The sequence below is a fragment of the Sparus aurata genome, chromosome 13, assembly GCF_900880675.1.
Source record: "Sparus aurata chromosome 13, fSpaAur1.1, whole genome shotgun sequence".
NCBI lineage: Eukaryota > Metazoa > Chordata > Actinopteri > Spariformes > Sparidae > Sparus > Sparus aurata.
Genome location: NC_044199.1, coordinates 11447119 through 11470831, shown reverse-complemented (window position 1 = coordinate 11470831; position 23713 = coordinate 11447119). Strand labels below are relative to the sequence as shown.

The following is a 23713-nucleotide window of genomic DNA, read 5'->3' as shown; positions in this document are numbered from 1 at the left end:
TCCCACACAAATGTATTTAAAGGTCATCATACAGGGCCACACAAAACAGCTAAATCCTGCAGTCGAGCAGGTTTAAAGCTTAGGCCCTAAACTTACCAGTACAAAGTGAAAGAGCAGTGCCTTCCTTTTAATGCCAACACTAAGTGCCCTTGAGCAATGCCCTCAACTCCCAGCTGCTCCAGTAAAGCTGCTCAGAGTCAGCCCCTCAAACTGTGGTTGTACTGGGTAGCTTTCACCTGCAGCACATACATTCCCCTGGATAACTTAAGTAAATTTACTACTGTGCACCTGTATTACTGACCCAGACAGCATCAACAACAATAAATCTTTTTTTAAAACGCGATTTCAGATCAATTAAAAACAACCTCACATTTATCAGAAATACTGTCTAGACTGTATTAATGTGGTAAATTACTATTTTGGCCTTTGCATCAGTGTACAGAGGAACTTTTGTCGCCTGCTCATAATGATGGAAACCAGTATGTCTTTATTTGGTATTTCGAGGTAATAGTAAATTACGTTAAGCCGACACTTGGGGCGCTAGTGGTCATGATGTCCTACATTGTGTGTATGCGTTTAATTTGTACCACCGGGCGGGCCGACGGTTAACTCGCCGCTTCCCCACGTCACAGACAGGTGTACATGACAATATTCCAAATCAAATAGTAGATTCTAGTCTGAATCACGAGTAATTTGTGTTTTCAGAGCCACATTAGTCTCCCGGTTTTGTCTTTTAATGTCGGTCATGTGACGCCTGACTCGGTGTGGTGTCATATCAAACACACCCCATTTGGTTTCATTGACAGAAATGGCTACCACGGAAGTAGGTGAGTGGATTCATAACTGAACTCTATATTCATTTATATGCTACAAAAACAGCATCTACACCAGATGACAGCAGTTCAAAGGGGCGTATTTAACACGTAGTTACGACAGGTGAAGCTACCGGAGCACGACGCCGCTGTTCTGTTCTCTGAAGCTAACAGCTAACAGTTAGCCAGCCGCAGCAGCAGATGCAGCAGTGATGCCTTCACTGAAGACACTGCACACACACACCTGCTATTTTCTGCTACATTATGTCTGTTATTGTCACTACTTATTTTTTATTCCACAATCAGCAACAGCATTGGAATTATTCAGGTCTGCCTTAGCAGAGAAAAACACCTTAATTCGTCGTATTTTGTGTTTTTCTAGCTTTGAAAATAAACCAGTGTTTGAAGCTGTCAACTGTATGTTGACTATTGAATGTCGTCTCTCTCAGACTAAACTCGTTTGCAGTTGTCATACATTAATGAAGTCTCAAGTGTGTCTGCCATCTAGCATCAAGCATCGACATATATCATTTATATATTCTATTTAAATGTGTGAAATAACGAGACAGAAATGTATTTCCTGGTCTATCTAGTGACAGATCAAGGTGTCCATCACTAGGGCTTCAACTAACCCTTATTTTCAGCAGTGATTAATGCGTTAATTATTTCCACATTTAATTCATTAATCATTGTGTCTATAAACCTTAAGTGACGTCTTCCAATTGTTTCTTCTGTCCACCAGTCCACGGCCCAAGACCCTTTGTTTACTATCATGCATTACAGAGAAAAGCAGCAAATCCTCGAATTTAATAGATTTAAGAAGCTGCAACCAGCAGATGTTTTACATTTTTGCTTATTGAAATGGTTTATAAATTATCAAAATAATTATTAATATCAACTAATCGATTTAAGAGCATTTAAACAAATATGTATGTACATAAAGCAGGCCTGCAAATTGATTTGCAAATTTTCCCACCACGGCCTAACACAACTAGACATAATACAGGTACAGCAACCGCCGTATACGGCATTAAATCGTCTCTAACAGTTGGAAAATGTGTCTTTATTATATTTCTTCATATGTTATTTAAAACAGTTAATTTAGTAGTTATACATTTATCTTGCAGTAATTGCTTTAATCTTCATTGTTATATTTTCTCATACTACATTTTATAAATATGCACCATGGCTTTTCTGTCTGTGTGTGTCACTCAGAGCGTAGGCGTGGCCAGCTCGCTGCTCTGTCCATAGCAGCGGTGGTCATCCTTATAGGAGTCCCTCTGTGGTGGCGAACAACTGAAACGTACCGCGCCTGGCTGCCTGTCAGTCAGATACAAGAGTTGGCCAACCTTCAGGTTTGTTAATGCTCCTTCCTACTGCTGACATCTCTTCATCTGTGTTGTCTATTTTTTTCTTCCATATGTACCTTTTGTAAAATGTCCCTTCCTTTATTCATTTTCCTTTATAGCTACAGCTTAGTGCTGATGTGGAGGTTGTGTTTGCACGTGGAACTGTGACACCAGAGCAGCAGAAGAAGGTCCCACTGACGCTCACGCAGGATGACGAGCACGTAGTAGATGGTGATTTACGAACTACTATCTGCGATCTTATGGTAACAAAATATGAAGGCTGCAAAGTAAGTAATGTCTTAAACTCTTTTGTTTCCAGAGGACACAGCGTTGAGGTACAGGTATGAGACAAGATACCGCACGGCCACAATCATGGAAGAGGACGCACTGAACCAGCCCACTGCTGCAGGTAAGATGTTGCCTGCTCATCACATCAAGATTCAGTGGTTTCCCAACCCTAACATTTTATTATCTGGGTGAGATGACAAGTGGTAACTTCTGTAACTTGTATATTTGTTGTTCTTCTTTTAGAGGCAGATCTGTCACTGCACACGCTCAGTGAGAGTCCATGTGGTTCTTTGGTTGTGTATGTGATCCCAGAGTCATCTTCACTGCTGCCTGAGGTTCAAACTCTCAATGTTTTATTATATTTAGCTTCAAAGAGCGATGTTTGTCTACTGTTATCATTTTCCTATTTTATAACACGCATAACAGTCTAAATACTATACCATCAGCACGGCTTACAAACAGAATGATGTATCAATGTGTCACTCTGGATAAGCCGGAGATAATACAATACCCAACACCAACTTGTACCTTCGTGCCTCTACAGGATGTAGACGTGTATGTTGGCCAGCGACGCACAGCCCTGCTGCGCATTGGCGCCCAGACGAGAGTGGGCAGGACACTGGAGCAACTGTTGTCTCACCTGGAGCCTCGGGTCAAGCAGGTGCTGCAGGTGATGTCTTTCAGCCACACTGACATCACGGCTGCCCTCAGCGACCGAGTCCGTCTCAGCCCTGGCAACAAAGAGAGCATCGCTGACAGTATGAGAGCCTTTAAGTCCAGCCCAGGTCCGTCTTTGTTTCAGCGCAGTCATAGAAGTTGAACAGTGTAGCAATCAGAATATAGTTTCATTCTGTTATCTGCTTATTCTTGTCTTCTCTTTAGGTTATGAGATAACTTTCAGTCTGTTGAACCCAGACCCAAAGTCCCACCGGCTACACTGGGACATAGAGGGGGCGGTGCAGACCTACATCCAACCTTTGCTGAGAAAACTGGCCCCTTTGGCTAACTTTAGCATTGACTCTCAGGTACAGTGTGTGGAAGTGTGTGAATTGGCAGCACCCACCATGACGATGAGATGCTAGGCTACTGTATGTTAATGAGTCAAAATCTCCTTACAGACGTTGTACTATGCCATGCTCGGGGTCAACCCGCGTTTTGACTCCAGCCGCAGCGCCTACACACTCAACTCTGACAGCCTCGCTCATGTCATCAACCCTGTTGAGGCTAGACTGGGTAAAAGACAACACAATGAATAGAAAAAGTATTTGTAACGTGTGCTGGTGTATCCACACTGTATGTGTTTCCTCTAATTATATTTTTTGCATTTCCAGGCTCAAATGCTGCGTCTTCCAACCCAGTGTTGAACTTTCTTCTGTACGTCCCGGATGCCCACCATTCACCCCTTCACATCAATGACCACAAGAAACAGGAAGTGCCTTCTAATGCCTTTCACTCTCCACGATGGGGTGGAATTATGGTAAGATAATCTGATGGCAACACTGGGTGAGAGTAGTCTAAATACTATGAATGGTTATATCTTATTTCAAGCAAAGTTGTCCTACTCATCATAGTTTGTTAGCTTTGCAGTGATTTTGACTCTAATTTGTTGGGTACTTTCATGCATTTTACAGGTCTATAATGTTAATGATTTCTACGGACCAGAGGCTGCGTTCCCTGTTGACATCAACATCGACATGGCCAAAGTCATGGGAGTCTTCCTCGCACAGCTTCGGTAAATGGGTGCCTACAGTATGTCCATTTATTGATTTTCCTGTAAACACAGTTTAACCTCCCTGCACTGTTTCCTGTCAGGCTGTTGCTGGGTGTGCAGTCGTCCGCCCCTCCACCCCGCTTCCTGGTGGCACCGTGCAGCAGTGCAGGAATAGCTGATTGGGAGCTGGACCGTCTCATGTGGAGTCGGAGCGTGGAAAATATTGCAACAGCAACCACAACCATCACCTCACTGGCACAGCTGCTGGACCAGATCGGAAACATTGTTATCAATGACAACATCGCTCAGCAGGTACGATGCATGCTAGGGGTGTGCCAAAATATCGATACTACGATATATCGCGATATTTCGTCTTGAGGTACGTTATCGATACACTGGTGCCAAATATCGATATTTAAAAATGTAAAAAAAATATATATATATATATATTATTATATTTTTTTTTTTTTTGGCCCACCACCACCACCCCTCTTCGGAGGACAGCTTTATCTTTATTCAAACATAGGTGTACAACCAAATCAAATTTAAAAAATGGTTTAAGTAGCTCTGAAACCCACACATATAGATATTTAATGATAGTTGTAGTCAGTGTGTGTTAAGAAGAGACACTGTACAATATACTCTTTGTTTACTTGGCTGTCATTCATGTGAAATTGATTGACAATGTTTTGTAATTCCTGTGAAATGGATTCAGTGCAGTCAATAAATTCCGAATTTCTACAGTGACACAGATATCATGATGTATCGTGGACGAAATTTCTTGCAATATATCGATTATCGCAGAATCGCTGTATCGTCATATTATCGTTATCGTGAGCAAAATATCGTGATACTATCGTATCGCGAGGTACCTGATGATACCCAGCCCTAATGCATGCACATCTGAGTTAAGGAGTATGTTTCTATTTGTTCAGTGCTTAGTAGGTGCTAGCAAAGAAAGGGGATGTCATCTTCTTCCATAACTAGCTACCTACTTACCCAGCTTACATTGCTCCAAGTACATGACAGACTTGTACAACGGAAATATTACTTGCTATAGGTGTTGAGCAAGTCACAGTTAGCATTTAAAGACTACAGTGCAGTCTCATCATCGTGTCGACTCAGTCATGATAATAATGGTTGTTGGCCAAGATATTTACTCATCATTCTCTTTACAAAATTAACAATATAGAAGTTGTTAAAGATACAACTCCTCTGTAATTGCGTCAGTCCAACCTCTGATCGTTGTTGCTGTCACTCAGGTGTCCAGCGCCGTCACGTCTCTGCAGCTGGCTGTGGCCGAATTGGAGTCCGGAAACCTCCGCTTTGCCCTGCAGTACAGTAAAGAGGCCATCTTGGCGTCGGAGAGAGCATTCTTTGATCCCTCCCTCCTCCACCTCCTGTACTTCCCTGATGACCAGAAGTTTGCTATCTACATACCACTCTTCCTGCCCATGTGTGTGCCTATTCTGCTGTCGTTGCTCAAAATCGTGTCTGATGCGAGACAGAGACGCAGAGAAAAACATGCCAAGGCGGACTGAAAAATACTCTGATAGACGATGTGTTGAACACTTCTTCTCAACAGTCAGTGGCCTTCATATTGAGGTACAAAGGTAGCCATGGAGAAAGACTCATCTGCAGCATTTGGTTGTGGGATTTACAAACCCAGGGCTCCAGACTGCGACCACAATAATGCATTTTACGACCATTTTTAGAGTTCGTGCGACTTGCAAAAATGATGATCTTTTTGCCATAATTGCCAAAGATATATAAATAAACACACTAAAGAAAGCAAAATAATCCACGATCATTCATCTGATCCACTTCCTCAGCATATAAACGGTTGTTGCAGGAGCCCCTGTGCAACCAGTGGAAAAAGTTAGTGTGGAGCCCTGAAATCAGTCATGTATGATTTTTATTGTTTCATGGTCATTTTAAGATTGTAATGAATGGCTGCTGTGGCTGTCTGACACTGGAAAGCTTGAATTTGTTTTAAATGTGTACACATTTTATAATTGAATTTCACTTTTTATTTTAAGTTATTAACAAATAAAGACTTCAGTTGTAACTTGTGTTTTTGCTCTTTGGTCCAGAAAAAAATGAGACTCACTTGATTTTATATCATTAGCATGTTCGTTTGGCACACCTGGAGCAGCTTATTTTATCCAGTTTGAGTGAGAAAGTTTGTTGCTCAAATAATTAATTGAAAGAAAAAAAAAGTGCATCTCACTGTCTTCATCAGCGCGGTTGTTTGTAATTCAGTTGATCTTGGATTCTTTCTTTTGTGAGACAAACTAAAGCACTGACTCTATTTTCTTTCTTGTTTTATTCTGTACCTGTGTCTCTGATCGATCCTGAATGTGGCATGAGCAAAAGAATCCCAATGCATCATCAGTGTTAGTAAGACTTTTATTAATGTGCCAAATTCATGGGCCAAAAGAGGGTGCTGTGGGAGTGATACATACACACATACTGTTGACTAAACACCCTAACCTCAAGCTCCATTTAATAGCTGTTTCAGAGTTGGGTTTTTTTGATACTCACATATTTATCGTAGTTTTTTTACATTTAAACAAAAAAACATACATATTTTAATTAAGTATTCCATCGCAGAATTTGATAGAAAAAAGGGACATAATGAGCTAAGTAAGAAACAAAAGTACAGGGGAAAAAAAACAGTCATGGTTAGCGGAATCTATTATCCAGAATAAAGTACATACATTCTAATCTGTCAATCCTTAAGCATCGTTCACTATGTCATACTGCATCCATTTCTCCCACTTTGACACAAATACACCTTCTCTCATTCTAAGCTGATGGGTCATTCTCACCATGATGTAAACCTCCCTGATCTCTAGCCACTGGGTTGTAGTGGGTGGTTCAGCCTTGCACCACTTTCTTGTATTTGCTTTTTTACATGTGCCCAATAACATTTTGACAAAATATCTATCTTTTTCCTGGGACATAATAATTCAGACTTCCAAGATACATAACTTTGCATTCCTTGGGTATTACATATCCTAAAATTTCTTTCATTATGTTATGCTCACTTTCCCAGAACATGTTAAGTTTGTGACACTCCCAGAAGATGTGTGCGTGGTTTGCTTCCCTCTCTCTACATAACCGCCAACATGTATGTTGGAAACCAGTTTGTTTACTCTTCAGTTTAGGCGTAATGAAGTAACGGGTCAAGTTTTTCCATCCAAATTCTCTCCATGTTCTTGAATTTGTAGTTGTGTGTTGTGTTTCACACATATCATGCCATTCATCCAGAGTAATGTTTACGTTCAGTTCCCTCTCCCACTTCTCTGTGATGTATAGAGTAGAAGCAGCTTCTGAGTCTCTCAGACTTCGGTACAGTACTGAGATTGCTTAAGTTTAGTTCCACTGTATGCCCTGGTCATTACATCGAGTACACCATTTAATGTTTTCACAGCTTGTATTTCCTTTACAAAATAGTCCCTTGACTGTAAGTATCTAAAATGATCCCCATTTTCTAATCCATAAATAATTTTTTACTCCTGGAAGCTCATTACATCCCCACTCTTTGTTAATGTACACATGGCTGTGAGCCCATTCCTGCCCCAGTCCCTGAAGTTGCGGTCACTTAAGCTTGGTTTAAATCTGTCATCATATGCAAACCAACTTAGCAATTTTAAATCTCTCTCTAATTTGTGTTGTTTGACAAAGTCAAACCAGATATTCAATGTGTGTAGAGTTATTGGATCGATCGCGTCTTGTAGTGACCTCATTAATTTAGCATTGCCAATCAAGGACTGGGTTGGAATACTTGCCACTGCCCTCTCAATGTCTTTCCACTTTGCAGTATAACCCTCGTCACCCCACTGGACCACTGGTCTGACTTGTGCTGCACGATAATAGTCCTTCAAAGTGCCACACCTCCTTTATCTTTATCCAGTTGTAGTGTGCCATATTTTATCCGTGGTTTTTTGCCGCTCCATACAAATCTGCCGATCATTTTATCCCAGGTTTTGAACTTTTCTTGTGGAATTCTAGTTGGTAGACACTGAAAAAAATATAATAGTCTAGGGAAAATGTTCATTTTAATTACTTCAGTTCTTGAGTTGAAGTCTAATGGCAGGGTCGACCATCTTTCTATGTCTTTACTAATTTGAAGATGGATCTGGTCATAATTTGCTTTATAAAGGTGGGCAAGCTGTCTCGTCAAAGTCACACCAAGATATTTAATAGTTTTTGATTGCCATTTTAATTGGTAAGTTCTCTTGATTTGTGGGGATGGGGTATAATTAAAGGTCAAGATTTGTGTTTTATTTACATTTATTTTGTATCCTGAGTGCTCGCCGAATGTATTTATAAGATGCATCAGCTGAGTAAAAGTCATATTGGGGCTGTCCAGGTATATCATATTCACTTCCGCAAATAGACTTATTATATGTTCCTGTCCATTAATATCAATTCCCTTTTATTTCCTCACTCTGTCTGATCGCCTGAGCCAACGGCTCAATATATATAGCAAAGAGGAGCGGGGATAAGCAGCATCCCTGTCACGTACCTCTTCCTAACATTATTCTTTCTGTTAGGCTCCCATTGACTTTTATTCTGGCTGTAGGATTTTGATAGGTAGTTTGAATACAATTAATTGAGTCCTTGTTGAATCTGAATCGTTCTAGTACTAAATATAGGAAGTTCTAGTTTACACTGTCGAAGGCTTTTTCAGCATCGAGACTTAGCAAAACAGCCCTGTTTTTATTAGTTTGTATTGTGTTAATTATCTGGATGGTCCTCCTTAAATAATTTCCCAGTCTGGGATCATTAAAGTAATTCTATCTATCTATAATGCTATCTTGTGTTTGGCGCCCTGCAATAAAACTGGTTTGGTCTTCGTCAATTAGGTTATTTGTACATTTCTCATATCTTTGTGCTATAATAGATGTATATATCTTGTAATCCACATTGAGAACTAATGTTGGTCTGAAGTTTTCCTTCTTTGGAAATTATTGAAATGAGTGCCTCTTTCCAGGATGGTGGCAAGTGGCCTTCTTTGAGAGGAGAGGAGAGGTATCAGTTCCTCCTTAAAAGTCCTTCTGTTTCAGAGTTTTGACCATATCATGTCCGTTTCATTGAACCAATGGAATTTGCACTATTGTTAATGCTCATACACTTATCACATGCTCATATACTGTCGAATGTAACTCCCACCCCAGGACAGTAGGGGGCGATGTGCTCTCCTTTAAAAGCGGGGCGAGCCTTCTCTTCATCACTGAAGAAAACACCGTTGTTGAAGGAAGGAAGGAGGGAAGGCGCAAGGAGTCGCATGGCCGCAGTTTGCAACTTTTTGTTCTTGTTAATTTGTTGTTAAATCCACCCTGAAAGATTTCAGCTATTTCAACTGAAGCTAAAACCGTTGACGCGTAATTCACGGATAGTATTTTATATACAGTGAACTACCGAAGTTTTGCTTTGTTTGGCCGGAAGGGACCTGTTAGCCAGCTAGCTAGCTAACTGCAAAATTAGCTAACTTACGTTTAGCCTGTTTTGTGCGAACATGTCTGGAGGAGGTGTAGTTCGAGGACCCGCAGGAAGCAACGACTGTCGGATATACGTCGGGAATCTCCCCCCTGATATCCGCTCAAAGGACATCGAAGACTTGTTTTATAAATACGGAGCCATTCGTGATATCGATCTCAAAAACCGAAGAGGAGGACCGCCGTTTGCCTTTGTGCAGTTCGAGGACCCGAGGTGAGCTGCGCCATGTCTCGCTGATATGTCCCACCGCGCTTTCCGTCATGGTGCACCCAAACCTTTTCCAATAAATCTACAAATGCGTTTAATTAAACTCGTACAATCGATTGTCGGTTTTGTTGCAGATACAGTATATAATTTATCCGTTAAAATGCAGTATTTAACTGCTGGAGGGGGATGCGGATGTATTTCTTTGTTCGCTCACAGTAGTTTGTGGCGCTAAAAGGTGTATCTATTATTTAGTCTCCCCCCCCCCCCCCCCCCCCCGAGGGCTGTAGTCGACTCCGTTAGTTTTAGTTGGGAAGGAAGTGCACGCTTGATTGGTTGCACCCATGCTCTGTTCTCGGAAGATGTTTGCTGTAGGCCACAATCCTCAACATGGTAAACCAGTTTGCGTGTAAAGTAAATACTGGCACCGCACGAGCATTTAGAGCTGCAAAGATCAGTGTGTTTTTAATACACATAAAATTAACTGGCAACCATTTTGTTGATCGATTAGTCAATCAGGCCAACTTTGACCACTCTGAACCAGCCTCTCAAATGTGGACATTTACTGCCCTTTCTTGTGTGACATTACAGTGTGTTGAGTGTCTGTTTTTTACTGGACCTTCAGAAACTATGATTGGCCTCTATCACTTATCTGTTGTTTTATATAATATATTAATCGGTTAGTTTAGGTCTTTCCTCACACCAAGACTACCAAAACGACCAACTGACTAAAATGTTTTTACATGGATCAAAATCCTAAATTTCAAAACCATTAGGGCACTCTAGAGCCTGGCCGATACATCAATTTGCGGATATTGACTCATCACTGATGGCAATGTTACGTTGTCTGATATGTGCTTGTATGAAAACCTATTTTTCTCACTTTATAAATCACTTTCACTGTAGAATATTGGTCGTATCAAATGATATCAGCTAATAGTCAATTGGGTGAATCTGTTAATCCACATTTAAAAAAAAAAACAAAACAAGGAGCTGGCTTGATTGCAGGAGAGTGAGGAAAAAATGCTCAACATGAGCACTACTACAAGCAGATGATGGCATGTTAAACACATTAAGACTTGAATTGCAGTGTGTTTCAATTTTACATGTATCAACAAATTTCAGTGACGGGCTTGAAATACCAGAGTAGCTGCCAATCCAATTCTTGGTATGAACTTAATGCCTGTGCACATTTAAGTGGATTACCATCTCGCAGTTTTCGAATTCGGCAGCGCCACTTGTTTCATGCTTCATGGTGTTATCTACCCAGATTTTCCTCCCAGGTTTCATTAGTATAGGCCAGTAGTTGCTAGATTTACATGTTAATCAATTGGCGAACTACCGGGTTTGGTAACTAATAGCACTTATGTTAACTGAACTGTTGGATTTCACAGGGATTCTCAAGATGCTGTCAGCGGCCGTGATGGTTATGACTACGATGGCTATCGCCTGCGTGTTGAGTTTCCTAGAAGTGGCAGGGGAGGCGGTGGTGGAGGTGGTGGTGGCGGTGGAATGGGACCCCCAAGGTCAAGGCATGGTCCCCCATCCAGACGCTCCGACTACAGGGTTGTTGTGACAGGTGAGTGATGGATTATTTCCTCTGCAGGTTGTGCTTATGCCTTTTTATTAAGTTTAAAGCTAAATTCAGGATGCTTAACCACCTTTTTTTTCTTTCAGGCCTACCTCCCAGTGGAAGCTGGCAGGACCTGAAGGATCACATGCGAGAGGCAGGTGATGTATGTTATGCTGATGTGTACCGTGATGGCACCGGAGTGGTGGAGTTTGTACGCAAAGAAGACATGTCCTACGCTGTCCGTAAATTAGATAACACCAAGTTTCGCTCTCATGAGGTACGTAAAGGTTTACAGCCTCAGGCTGACTTAATAAGGATTGACTATGCGACTGTATTGTGGAACTGACAAGTTTTCTCAAATGAAGAAGGCAGGATTGAAGGTAGAAATGACCTGGCAGTAAGTAAAGGTCGATTTTATGTTGGAATGAATGGCGATGTAATGTTGCATTGCATCGTAATTCTGGTTGTGTCTGTCATTTGTGTGTTCTTCAATGATTGACTTTGTTATCAGAAGATGTTGGCAAAGTGTTGGACCTACAGGTGGACCAAATGGTTCAGAGCCATCTTTTGCTGACACAATTTTCACACCCCAAATTTGTCTTTGACGAGACATGGCCACAATGATCCACAATATAGATGTATTTACAAGTCAAGTATTTACCCCACAATACATTTTTTAAGTGGGCAGTTTACTTTAAAATGATCATATCATCATATTTTTCCCTTACCTGTAGTTCTTTTTTTATCTGTCTGGATAAAAATCGGTTTTGGTGTGAGTTGCAGACTTTTGGAGATATGGACTGTAGAAATGTCTGCCTTCTCATGAATATAATGAAACTATGGCATTCGGCTTGTAGTGCTCAAAGCGCCTAGAAAGGCATTTAAAAACACATGTAGGAATAACTTTAAGTCACACACCACAGGCAACAGAAAATGTATGTATTTCTGGGTTGAGGTGAACTGTCCCCTTTCAAGATGTCCAATTTGGATCTGGTTGAACAATTTTAAATGTATGCATGTTCATCTAGAAATTTAGTGGTCTTGGTCAAAGCACTAGTCCATGGGGTGTTGTGCAACTGTATCTATGAGCAGTCTAAATGTATAAATGCAGTTTTGTATGCCAACATATTCCCTGACAGATTGATTGTTGCTGCAGGTAATCGATGCTTAATGATGTGTGTGCGTGTGTGTCTTTAGGGAGAGACGGCCTACATTTCTGTGAGGACGGATGGTCCTCGCAGCCCCAGCTATGGTCGTTCCCGCTCTCGTAGTCGCAGCCGAAGCAAGAGCAGGTCACGCAGCTACTCTCCTCGTCGCAGCAAAGGCTCTCCACGCTACTCTCCTCGGCGTTCCCGCTCCCGTTCTCGCTCTCGCACCTAGATTCACTCTAACGATGTGCCCAGAGCCAGAGAGGAAATCTTCACACTGCTCAACAAATCCTGTATACACTTCATGGATTATCTCAATTGTTACCTGTTTACACTGTCTTTGTGTGTTCCCTACCCTCCCCCCAATTTTTTTTGTCGCAGTTTTTATTTTTCATTTTTACAGATGAGACAAGTCTAGTCTGTGTTCATGGCCCTGTCTCACTCTGTCTTCCCTTTTCCCTTCACATCAACACTGTTTTTCTGCTAACCATCTCTGCCCCTTCTCTTTACTTTTCTTCGACTTGTCCTTGTATGTTTTTGCTTTCTTTGGCTTTTTTAAGCATATACTACTGTCCTTGACCTTCTTGTGTGTCTCTCTGTAGAGTTCAGAGGAACAGGATAGGATGGGAAGAGAGGAAACAGTTCATATTAGGATAAACAGGAGGAGGAGGAGGAGGATTCAAATGTGGCACCAATGGTATGATGGCTGTGCCTTGTCCACTGTGAAATCTGCATTATAAGGCTATTCATTTCTCAACATACACTTGACAGTAGTGTGCCGTTTGTAGATGTTTTCAGTTACAAGTTCTGCTACTTTGTATATTGAGACCCAAAGCTTGTCTGTATTTTTGCTTTTTCTCATCTGTTTTGGGATTGATTAGATGGTGTCCTTTCGGTTTTTATCAAAATAAATTCCTACGTAGATTCATTTATTGGCATTTCCCATATCTAAAGTAATTGCTAGTTTTTTGGGATTGTTTATATCTTTTTTTTTTTCTTTTTTTCCTTTTAAGTATTTCCCGAAGGTGTGATTCTAACTTGCCTCCTTCTCTTTGGTTCTGCTGGTATTCTGAAGGTTTGGACTGGGCTCATTGTCTCCCCTTTCCGGAGCCGGAACAGGATTGAGGATCAGATTAGGATTAGACTTCAGGATGGATACATGGAGCAGGAGTATGGGAACATTTTTTTACCGGGAAAGGATCCCGAGGATCCCTGTCCACGTAACCCCATCAAACTGGAAACATTGTAGTGAAATATTTAAACTAAATTGGCCTTCAAATAATCCAAATTTTTTTCCCCACTTCGTGTGGGACCTCAGAGACTCAATTTGTGACGGCACTGCGACAAGAGATTATTTTTCAGATTTTTGTTTTTTAAGTTTAAAGAAGAGCAAAGCTGGGCTCAAAACCAGGAGGAGGGCTGGGAGGTGCAGGATGGATCCATTCGCGTAAGGAGAGTGGTAAATAGTTGGCAAACATTTAAAGGGGACTTCTCGTGTTTTTAAATCTGGGCTCCATGTTTTCATATTTCAGTGAGAAAATGACTAAGTAAGAAAAGACAAATCGTGTTTTACAGACACAGTAACCCTGGAAGTGTAAAAATTTTTAACACTCACCAACTTTTGTTAGATTGAAATAAACCCTTAATTTGCGACGTTGAATATTTAAAATATAAGGGTTGACATCAGAAGCAGCGGCGATCGATTAGCCTTTACAAACCGAAATATGTTAATATTGGGCCCATGTTTAAGTACAGGAATTTCTCTTTAACAGTGGAGGAGGAGTGGAGAGGGAGGACTGGGAGGCGACATGGGAATGTGACCTTTATGTGGTTTGTATGTTTTTTCTTAGGACAGTCTTTTCCTGAGGAGGATGATTTCTGACTTTTCTTTTTTTTTTTTTTAAAGTATAGTATCGGCTATCTTAAAGCTTTATTCTCTTTTAATAAAACTTTGAATAACCCAAGTAAAATGTTTGTGTTTTTCTTTCCCTGTGCTTTCAATAAAATAGAGTTGGACATCGAAATGTGCAAGACTTCTCGCATACAAGTTCATTTTAGCAATTTATATATATAGCCTGTATGTAATGCCAGTTATTTCTAGAGTGTTTTATTAATCATTACAAGGTTAACTCTACCCTATATTCTCACAATTGTAAAGAAGTTAACAATATAAGCTCATATATTTTGTAAATGGATTCTAAATATGCAAAGTAACTATAACTCCAGCTATCAAAGTATAGCAAAGGTAAATGGCAAAGTAAATCAGATAAAGTGTAATATGTTAAAATTCTAGTTGAAAACATTAGGAAAAAAAACATCAACAGAACTTGAAAGTTATGTCATGTCTGTATTGTGTTGCAGAGATATCTGCTTATGTTAACATGCAAGCCAATTAGCCCTGGCTTGTTCCTGTCTTAGCATTTTCAACACAAACACTCCTCTGGTGCTCCAAACTCCCAGTCTGGACCACTAGATTCACAGCTAACTAGCTAGCAACAGTTAACTGATACTCTGATGATATGCTGACCTCATTTGTTTTGAGTAGAACATCAGCTGGACCATTTTTACATATTGCGCCTTTTTAATTGTACTCATTAACAACATTTAAGCAAATGCGGTTAATTGCATTTGTTCTGTAAAAATTTATACGTTCTGTCTTTGTTTTACTTAAAGTGATGTTTGGCAGCAATACGTTTGTTTTTTTTTTCCTTTTTTGGACCAAATTAAAAATGGACATGAAGGAACGAGTATTTGGCGGCAATGTTTTGCGTGACTTCGGTAACGTGATGACGTTGTGGTGTAGGCTGTTTGTTATTGGTCCATCCAGCTGCCCCATCCCGGCCTCTGCGCCATCCCATACTGCTGCGAACTAAACAGTGGTGGCAGCCAGGTTTCCTGTAAATATCCCAGTTGTTAACTAAGAGTACAACCAGAAGTAGGTTTTTTTTTTTTTAGTATGTGAGGGTTGCCTTCGTTGAATTCGAGGACGCGAGGTGAGCTGCAGAGCCATGTCAACCGTAGGCTGTCTGATTATTTCAAAGTCGAGCTGTTTTCAGCAGATTGAACAGTGAGAAAAGTTTTTTAAACGGCTGACAGGAGCTTTGAGCAATATGTGGTCGTTTTTATGTTATCTACAATATGATAAGTGGTTCAGCTTAACATAGTGTTACATGATACACGTCAGGTGTACCGCGCAAAACTAGTGAGCAGCGGTCCTAAAGCATCCTTTCAACCACGTCTTAGAGTCCTGAATGTGTCCTAAAAGATACATGTACCCTACGTGCTTTTGCTGATATGTTCTTCATGAAGATTGAACATTTTCCAAATGTTTGATCAGGTCTGAGTTTTATTTTATCGATCGTTTTATCAGAAGAATCCAAGTGATTGTTTGCTTTGAAGTTCTCCTAAATGGTATTAAACCCAATTATTACCACTGTACCTGTTCAAATTCACAATAAAACACTCTCTTTGAGAGTCTGCTGTGTTTGTTTCTCATGTTTTTTGGGGGGATTTATAGGGGTGGGCTTTTATTTAATTAGTGTGTGTTGTTAATAGTTGATGTGGTCGGTAACTCCAAATATCATCTCCTATGAAAATTGGAAATGTTATACTCGAATCAGTTGAATTTTGACTTTATGGGCTAAACCAATTCAAAAGATCAATATGTTATTCTGACTTTGATCTTTTACCAAACTAATTCCTGCATAGGTTCAAATGTGGTTACATTTCACTGTAGCGATGTGGAGAAATCTCACCTCAAAATCACCTCCAAAACATTACATTTGAAATGTAACCACATTTTCTTGCCCAATAGACAAAATTGATGATATGTCCCCCTCTATATATAATGTTGTCGCATTCTATTCTAGAATAATTTTGGGGATCCGTTTAAGCGTTTCAAAAGATGTTGTAAAATTAAACACATTCATATACTAGTCACTATACTGGGAAAAGTGTGTGAGTGTCATTGTCATCCTACAGGGATGCGGAGGATGCTGTGTATGGGCGGGATGGTTACGACTATGATGGCTACCGTCTGCGTGTGGAGTTCCCCCGAAGTGGCAGGGCAGGTGGTGGAGCTTTAGGACCACGCTCCGAGTACAGGGTTGTTGTCTCAGGTAGGTGAACCTTTCAGTCGATTATCTTGTTACCTTGAGTGTAGTAAGTGTTGAGATTCTGAAGACCTGACATTTTTCCTTTCAGGTCTTCCTCCCAGTGGTAGCTGGCAGGATCTGAAGGATCACATGCGAGAGGCAGGTGATGTATGTTATGCTGATGTGCACCATGATGGCACCGGAGTGGTGGAGTTTGTACGCAAAGAAGACATGTCCTCTGTCCGCAAGCTGGATAACACTAAGTTTCGCTCTCATGAGGTAGGTTAGGCTTGCAGGAGGGAATAGTTTTGAAATATAAACAATTTTTTCAAGGTAAGTCCTTAAGTAAAAAATGGAGCAGATCAAACGGAAAAAAAATGAACAGTAAGTAAAGGTACATTTCCTGGTTGTAAGAACATAGCACATTGCCTCATATGCTTTACTATTAGCAAGCAGTTTTTTTGCCCCATTCCTGCATATTTTTTGTGTGTTTAGGGAGAGACGGCCTACATTCGTGTGAAGATAGACGGTGCTCGCAGCCCCAGCTACGGTCACTCTCACTCTCGTAGCCGCAGTCGAAGCCGGAGCAACGGCTTGTCACGCAGCTACTCCCCACGTCGCAGTAGAGGGTCTCCACATTACTCGCCACACCTTTTCCACTCGCGCTCTCGCACTTAAGACGCACATGACCTTGATTAAACCACCAGCCAGCTCAAGCAGGCAATGCATGGAGTGGAGAACACAGACAAATCTCCATGGAACATTTGCCATTTTCTGTGTTGGCTGTTTGTCTTGTTGTGCGTTCCCGTTTCCCCAGTTTTTAAAATTTAATTTACATTTCTTATTTGACCAGATACTATTGGCGGAAACACTCTGATCTGTGTACATCACCCTCTCTGTTATATTTATTCTCCTTTTCACATTCTCAGTTCCTTTTCCTTGCAGAGTGATCAGCTTCCCTTTTCTTCTAACTTTGTCTCCCCCTTTTCTGTACTTTTCCTCCTCTGATTCTAGGTTGTGTTGAAGGAATAGGTATCTTTTTGGAGGGATCATTGTTTACCTTCTGCTTTAGTTATTTTTGGGGGATGGTATAATTATATTTGTTTCCGTAGTCTTGCATTTGCTATTGTACTTTGACCCTCTTGTGTGTCTCTCTGTAGAGTTCAGAGGAGCAGGATAGGATGGAAACAGAGGAAAAGGAAACACAGTTCATATTAGGATAAACAGGAGGAGGAATCAAACGTGCCACCAATGGTATGATGGATGAGGCCTCTCAACTCTGAAAGGCTTTAGTCTTTTGTTGTTACTCTGAATATACACTGGGAAATAGATGAGTGCAGTTACCAAACTTTTGTTGTTGTATTACATGTTTTGTTATGCAATAATTGCTGTATTTGTGAATGCACCCATTCTATTGTGAATACCCAGAAGGGATACTAGCCTTCTGTCAGGAGCCCTTAAATCCCAGTGGCTTTTCACACTGGTCCTGTAGTTTTTCCAAAGAATATTAAAGTGCTGTGTTCTTTTGCTCATCTCTTTGTATCCAAAGTAATTGCTAGTTTTTTGGGGGATTGATTATATCTTTTATTTTTTTATCTGAAGGTGTGATTCTAACTTGCCTCCTTCTCTTTGGTTCTGCTGGTATTCTGAAGGGTTGGACTGGGCTCATTGTCTTCCCATTCCGGAGCCGGATCAGTATTCAGGATTAGGATTAGGCTTTGGGATGGATACAAGGAGCAGGAGCATTTTTTTTACCAGGAGAGGATCCCGACTCCCATCAAACTGGTAGCATTGTAGTGAAACATGTAACTAAATTGGCCTTCAAAACAAGAAAAAATTTTCTTTTTGTTTGGGACCTTGCCTTTTTTTTAATAAGAGGAGCAAAGCTCGGATCAAAACCAGAAGGAGGTATGGGAGATGCAGGATGGATCCACGCACGTAAGGAGAGTGGTAAATAGTGGGCAACCATTAACAGGAGGGAGGACGGGGAGGTAAAAAGGGAATGTGACCTTTATGTGTTTTTCTCCCTCTTAGGTTGGTCTTGTGATGCAGCAGATACATTTTGGTTTTGCTAAATATAATCTCAAGTATCTTTAGGCTTTGTTCTCTTCAATAAAAGCTATGTCAATAGTTTCATATCATTGTGTTTTTCTCTTTCTTTAGTACCTGTTCTGGAGTTGCAAAATTCAGAGATTATGTTGTCCATCTAAAAGATTCTAGTGAGATGACTGTAATTTAGAATTATGGACAAATTAAAAAGCTCTTCTAATTTAAGACATACATTAGCTGATTACATATCTCACTGGTACTATGTTCTGCTTCAGTGTAGCTCTTTAAACGCATTTTTAAATTTCAGTGTTTTTACTTTAAAATGATATTGAAATGTATTAAATGTTTTTTCTCGGAACAAATTCTGTTTTCGGTGGATCGATTATTGTTTGACGAAATAACGGGAACGTCGAACCCACTTCTGCAGGAGCAGGGTTGTTATTCTATTTGTCACTAAACATTCATTAAAAGTATCAACTAGCCAATTTACAATTCCCATTTGGCTCCAAATAAAGAAAGAAGGTCATTGCCATTCTGGTGTGCCTGAAGGTGTCAAAGCAGAAGGAAAAAAAAACACTGACAAGATGGGCAAATTCAATAACTAAACAATAACTTAACACATTAACGAAAGTTAAAAACATGCATTGCTGTAGATTAAACTAGCCAGCGGCATAAAAAGGAGTTAGAATTGACTCAACCATGAAGATCCACAGCAGTCAAACTCAACATACACATGAATGCAGCTGTAAAATGAATCCACATTACGACAGGGAACATTTTACTGCAGAAATAGCAGTGTGCTTACAATTTGAAATATTTTTGCTGTTAATACTTACACTCACATAAGCACATGACTTGAACTTCAAGTATATTCACATTAGTACTTCTACTTAAGTAAATAATCTCACCTCAGTCCCCCAATAACAGTCACCTCTGATGAGGTCCATTCCCAGATGAGGAGGCTTGGCGCCAATAAGTCACCTGGCTTAGATAGGGCCTTACCACAAACCCCTAAGGTGTGTGCAGACTGCAGACCAACTTTGTGATGTGCTCCAGTTTATTTTTTCTCAGTCCCTCTCCCATTCTAAGAACCCTGGATGGAAAACATGATGCATCGTGCCTGTTCCCTAAAAGACAAATGGTCAGGGATTTAAAGCCCTCAGGCCCATAGCTCTCACCTCTCAGCTTATGAAATGCCTTGAAAGAGTTGTACTGAGGCATTTAGGCAGGTTGGTCCCTGCATACCAACACCTACTTCAGGTGCATAGAGGAAGGGTGTGGGACTGGATGACGCTTAAACTTGATATGATTCATAGAATCTACTGCCATTAAGAGTCAGCTGGTGCATCCATAGTAATCTCCATTTCTGATTTCTGTAATGCTTTTAATACAATCCAACTGCATATTTTAGCCCAAAAACTTTTTATTGCTAAATGACACGACGGTCACATGGGTTTTGGACTACCTCACATCTGGACCCCAGCATGTAGGGCTTGGTGGTAGTGTATCCATCCATTGTCACCAACACAGGTGTACCCCCAAGGAACTGTTCTGCCCACGTTTTTATTCACCCATCTTGTATACTTCAGACTGCAGGTTGGGCCCAGCATCTGGCTGTCACCTGCAAACATTTCCTGATGATTCCGCTCTTGTTGGCTTCATCCAAAAAGACAATCACATAGCTTACCAACAGAACATAGACAACATTGTCACATGTTGTAATGAGAACCATTTAATTCTAGAAGATCAAGGAGCTTATTACTGATTTAAGAACGGCGGCTGTGACTCATGTCTTGATCAAAGATGAGGCCAGTGGGGTGGTTTCCTCTTTCAAGTATCTCGGTGTCCCTGTGGATAACAGGCTGGGCTGGGTAAAGAGCACCAGTGCCACATAAGTGCCCAGTCCAGGCTATTTTTCCTCAGGAAGCTCAGGTCCTTTAATGTCAGCAAGTCACTCCAGCATGTATTTTGAGCTAGTACCTTGTTTTGTGCTGTTGTTTGCTCGGGTGTGGATTAAGCTCAGAGGGATGGAATAAGATCAATAAACTGATTGGGAAGGCAGGATCCATTATTGGCATGACCCCTGACTCACTTGATGTGGTCCTGGAACAATGGATGGGAAGGAAGCCGTAGCATCTTACAAAACATGGACCATCCTATATACACTGTTGTTTGTGAGCTGAAGAGCTCCTCTGAGAGATTCAGGAAGTCTTTACTTCCTTTTCAAGATTTTTTTTTAGATTTTTTTTTTTATATATAACATTGTCACTGGCTGTCACTGTTAATTGATGTGATGACGATATGTTGTTGATGACTTGGACTGTGATCCAACTAAGTACTGTGGAGTGATGCTAGCCATTAATATGTTGAATATGTTATGGTACAGTCATATTGATGTTTACACTATTTATGTATGGTGCAGTGCTCTCCTCTTATTTGGTGCTGCCTTGAGATGTGTATGTCTTCTTTATTTTTATCCTACTCGTTGTCTTACATGTATGCAGACACTCAGCTTCCCTCTTGAGGAATTAATATCGTTATCTGCACTTCTCCCAATGGTCTAATGTAAATGCAAATTCTTAACGTACTGACATGTCGCCACCAATGGACCGGTTCACCTGGATTGATCACTCCCTCTGAGATAAAATGAGGGAGGGGTGAAAACGGTGCATTCTGGGTTGAAATAAGATGCGGGCAGCGTCCGCGAGTGAAAAACGCCGTCACCAGGGTGGAGGCCTCGCTCCAGCCAATCAGATCGCGTCTGTGATGTGGAGGGCGGGGCAGAGATGCACGCTGTCCTTCCATAAATGAACGAAAGACTGTACAGCTGCCAGCTTCAAACGCTTCTAAACACAATAAACCAACTGCGCGGAGAGACGGTAAGAGTTCAATTAATTTATGGTCGTATTGTATCGTTATTGTTTGCTGCTAATATAACCTGTGTGCTGTAGCAGGTGAGAGGGACACTGACGCTGCTGTGCGCTTGCATGCTAATCTCGTCTGAGCTTCTTGCACTTGTCCTGAAAGGGTGGATGAATGGACTGTATTTGCCATGGTTGTGTAAAAACCTGACAACTTGAGCTGAATGAAAGAAGTAATGTTGCTGACTATATATACAGAACTAGTTCCTTTACCAGCAGCAGTAAGCCAAAGCAGCTGCATCTTTTACATTGTTTCTCAGTGTCGTGCCAGCACCCTTTTTGTTAACTGATGCTCACATACATTGTATCCATGTCATTAACACACATTACTGAGGTCTCTATAAATGAGCTAAGAGACATATAGAAGAGTGAGTTAATATGAATCTGAGGGGAGGGTTTGTCCTCCAGTTCTCCAGATGACTTCCTGTTTTCATGAGGCCTCCCATCCAGTAAATTGGAGAAGGTGCCAGCCTAATTTAGCTCTCTCATTTGTAGATAATGCAAATCATCTTTCCAAAAAGCAAATAAGTAGACTTATAACTATAGTAGGTGACTGTTTTTATATGCACATGGTTGACTTTTCTTTTCTTTTTCTTTTTTGGTCTCTTGTGCAGTTATAAATCGCCATCATGAGTGAGAAGAAAGCGGTGATCAAGAATGCTGACATGTCAGATGACATGCAGCAGGATGCTGTGGACTGTGCCATGCAGGCTATGGAAAAATACAACATTGAGAAGGATATTGCTGCTTATGTCAAAAAGGTAGATTGGATTAAGATTTAATGTGTGTTAAATGTGTTCAGTCATTATCTACTTGCCCTCATGCTGACAGAAAGTCCAGTGAAGTTTCATAAGTCCACGAAACCTTTTCTAGAGCTTCAAAGCAAAACAGTGTGGCAGCAACGTCCTAAACAACTGAAGTAGATCGGGGAGGGGAGGGCTTGATTTAAAATGTAAATTAATAAATGCATTTAAAAAATGGCCCCATTCACTCAGAAATGTTTTGCAGACTATGCAACAAAAACAACTTTCCATTGGCATGAGGCTGAGGAGATGAAAATGGAATTTTAATTTGTGGAGCTCTTCCATTTGTAATGGCCTTTTGTGTCTATTATGTGCTAATTATTATTGTGTCCCCTGCAGGAGTTTGACAAGAAGTACAACCCCACATGGCACTGCATTGTTGGGAGGAACTTCGGCAGCTATGTGACGCACGAGACGAAGCATTTCATCTACTTTTACCTGGGCCAAGTGGCCATTCTGCTTTTCAAGTCAGGCTGAATTCACAACATGCCCCCCAAAAACTACTTTTAATTCAGCCATTAATTATTCGTGCCACGCTGTACATTCGCTGCCACCTCTCTGCAGACATGCTTTCCTCCTGGTTTCCTGCTTGCTTCAGTCAGTTATTGTTTATCACCTACAACACTACCACCATGGGTGGATGGCGCTTTAGTCATGCCTGGACTGGAGGTGCTGTTCATAAAGAATGTAAAACTAATCCCCCATGCCTGCTCTGAGTCAACATTTGCACATCTGACAGACTCGCCACGCCTCATAATTTCTGGATGTTTTTTTTGTTTTGTTTTTGCTGTGCGTTGATGCGCGGATCTTGTACATTGTTTCATATGTTGTATAATAACTTATTTTTCATTGAATTAAAATGAGCAACAGACAGTTTTTGTTGAAATGCCTTTAATTTTCAGTGTCAACTGAGATTGAATAAATATGCCAAGACTGTTGCTTACACTTAATAAAGAATATCACCTGCTAAGAGATGTAAGGTTTTGTACATGCTTGAACATTCCTGTTTTCACTTCACATGTGAATATTTACAATGTTACTGTTCTCTGGACTGTAATTTAGTGTGCAGTTTGGTATTGTGATATTTTCAACATGTTCAGCACAAAACAACTTTGAAACAGTAAACTGGCTCAAAATGTGTCTGCTGTGTTTGTGTACTTTGCTTATCTTGTTTCATATATAATCAAATGTTATGACATCTTGTTGGGCTAGGTAGTATATTTGTCATGAGACTATTGATAATACTGTGAACT

General features: G+C 40.7%; 3 protein-coding genes across 7 annotated transcripts; all 3 read left to right on the top strand.

The window, feature by feature from the left end:
• The first annotated feature begins 612 nt into the window (after nucleotides 1-612).
• On the top strand, nucleotides 613-6228 carry pigs (phosphatidylinositol glycan anchor biosynthesis, class S). The gene is made up of 12 exons (XM_030437789.1): nucleotides 613-827; nucleotides 2028-2167; nucleotides 2281-2392; nucleotides 2481-2570; nucleotides 2693-2784; nucleotides 2994-3234; nucleotides 3332-3474; nucleotides 3568-3682; nucleotides 3781-3926; nucleotides 4081-4181; nucleotides 4262-4472; nucleotides 5423-6228. The coding sequence occupies exons 1-12, from the start codon at nucleotides 809-811 to the stop codon at nucleotides 5699-5701; spliced, it is 1689 nt and encodes a 562-aa protein (XP_030293649.1). The 5' UTR covers nucleotides 613-808; the 3' UTR covers nucleotides 5702-6228.
• A 3171-nt stretch (nucleotides 6229-9399) lies between these two features.
• srsf1b (serine and arginine rich splicing factor 1b) lies at nucleotides 9400-18823 on the top strand. 5 transcript variants are annotated; one of them, XR_003986426.1, is made up of 6 exons: nucleotides 9401-9881; nucleotides 11267-11451; nucleotides 11550-11722; nucleotides 12643-12886; nucleotides 13196-13290; nucleotides 13669-14557. XR_003986426.1 is itself a non-coding variant. In XM_030437928.1 (5 exons), the coding sequence occupies exons 1-5, from the start codon at nucleotides 9688-9690 to the stop codon at nucleotides 17363-17365; spliced, it is 756 nt and encodes a 251-aa protein (XP_030293788.1). In that variant the 5' UTR covers nucleotides 9400-9687; the 3' UTR covers nucleotides 17366-18823. The 5 variants fall into 5 exon arrangements, 2 of the variants coding, with proteins under 2 accessions (XP_030293788.1, XP_030293787.1); XM_030437928.1 differs by lacking the exons at nucleotides 13196-13290; nucleotides 13669-14557 and adding an exon at nucleotides 17257-18823 and having other exon boundaries at nucleotides 9400-9881; nucleotides 12643-12737; XR_003986425.1 differs by having other exon boundaries at nucleotides 13196-14557.
• Nucleotides 18824-21464: 2641 nt separating this feature from the next.
• Nucleotides 21465-23600, top strand: dynll2b (dynein, light chain, LC8-type 2b). The gene is made up of 3 exons (XM_030439071.1): nucleotides 21465-21615; nucleotides 22272-22418; nucleotides 22800-23600. Exons 2-3 carry the CDS (start codon nucleotides 22287-22289, stop codon nucleotides 22935-22937), a joined length of 270 nt encoding a protein of 89 aa, XP_030294931.1. The 5' UTR covers nucleotides 21465-21615; nucleotides 22272-22286; the 3' UTR covers nucleotides 22938-23600.
• Nucleotides 23601-23713: the final 113 nt, after the last annotated feature.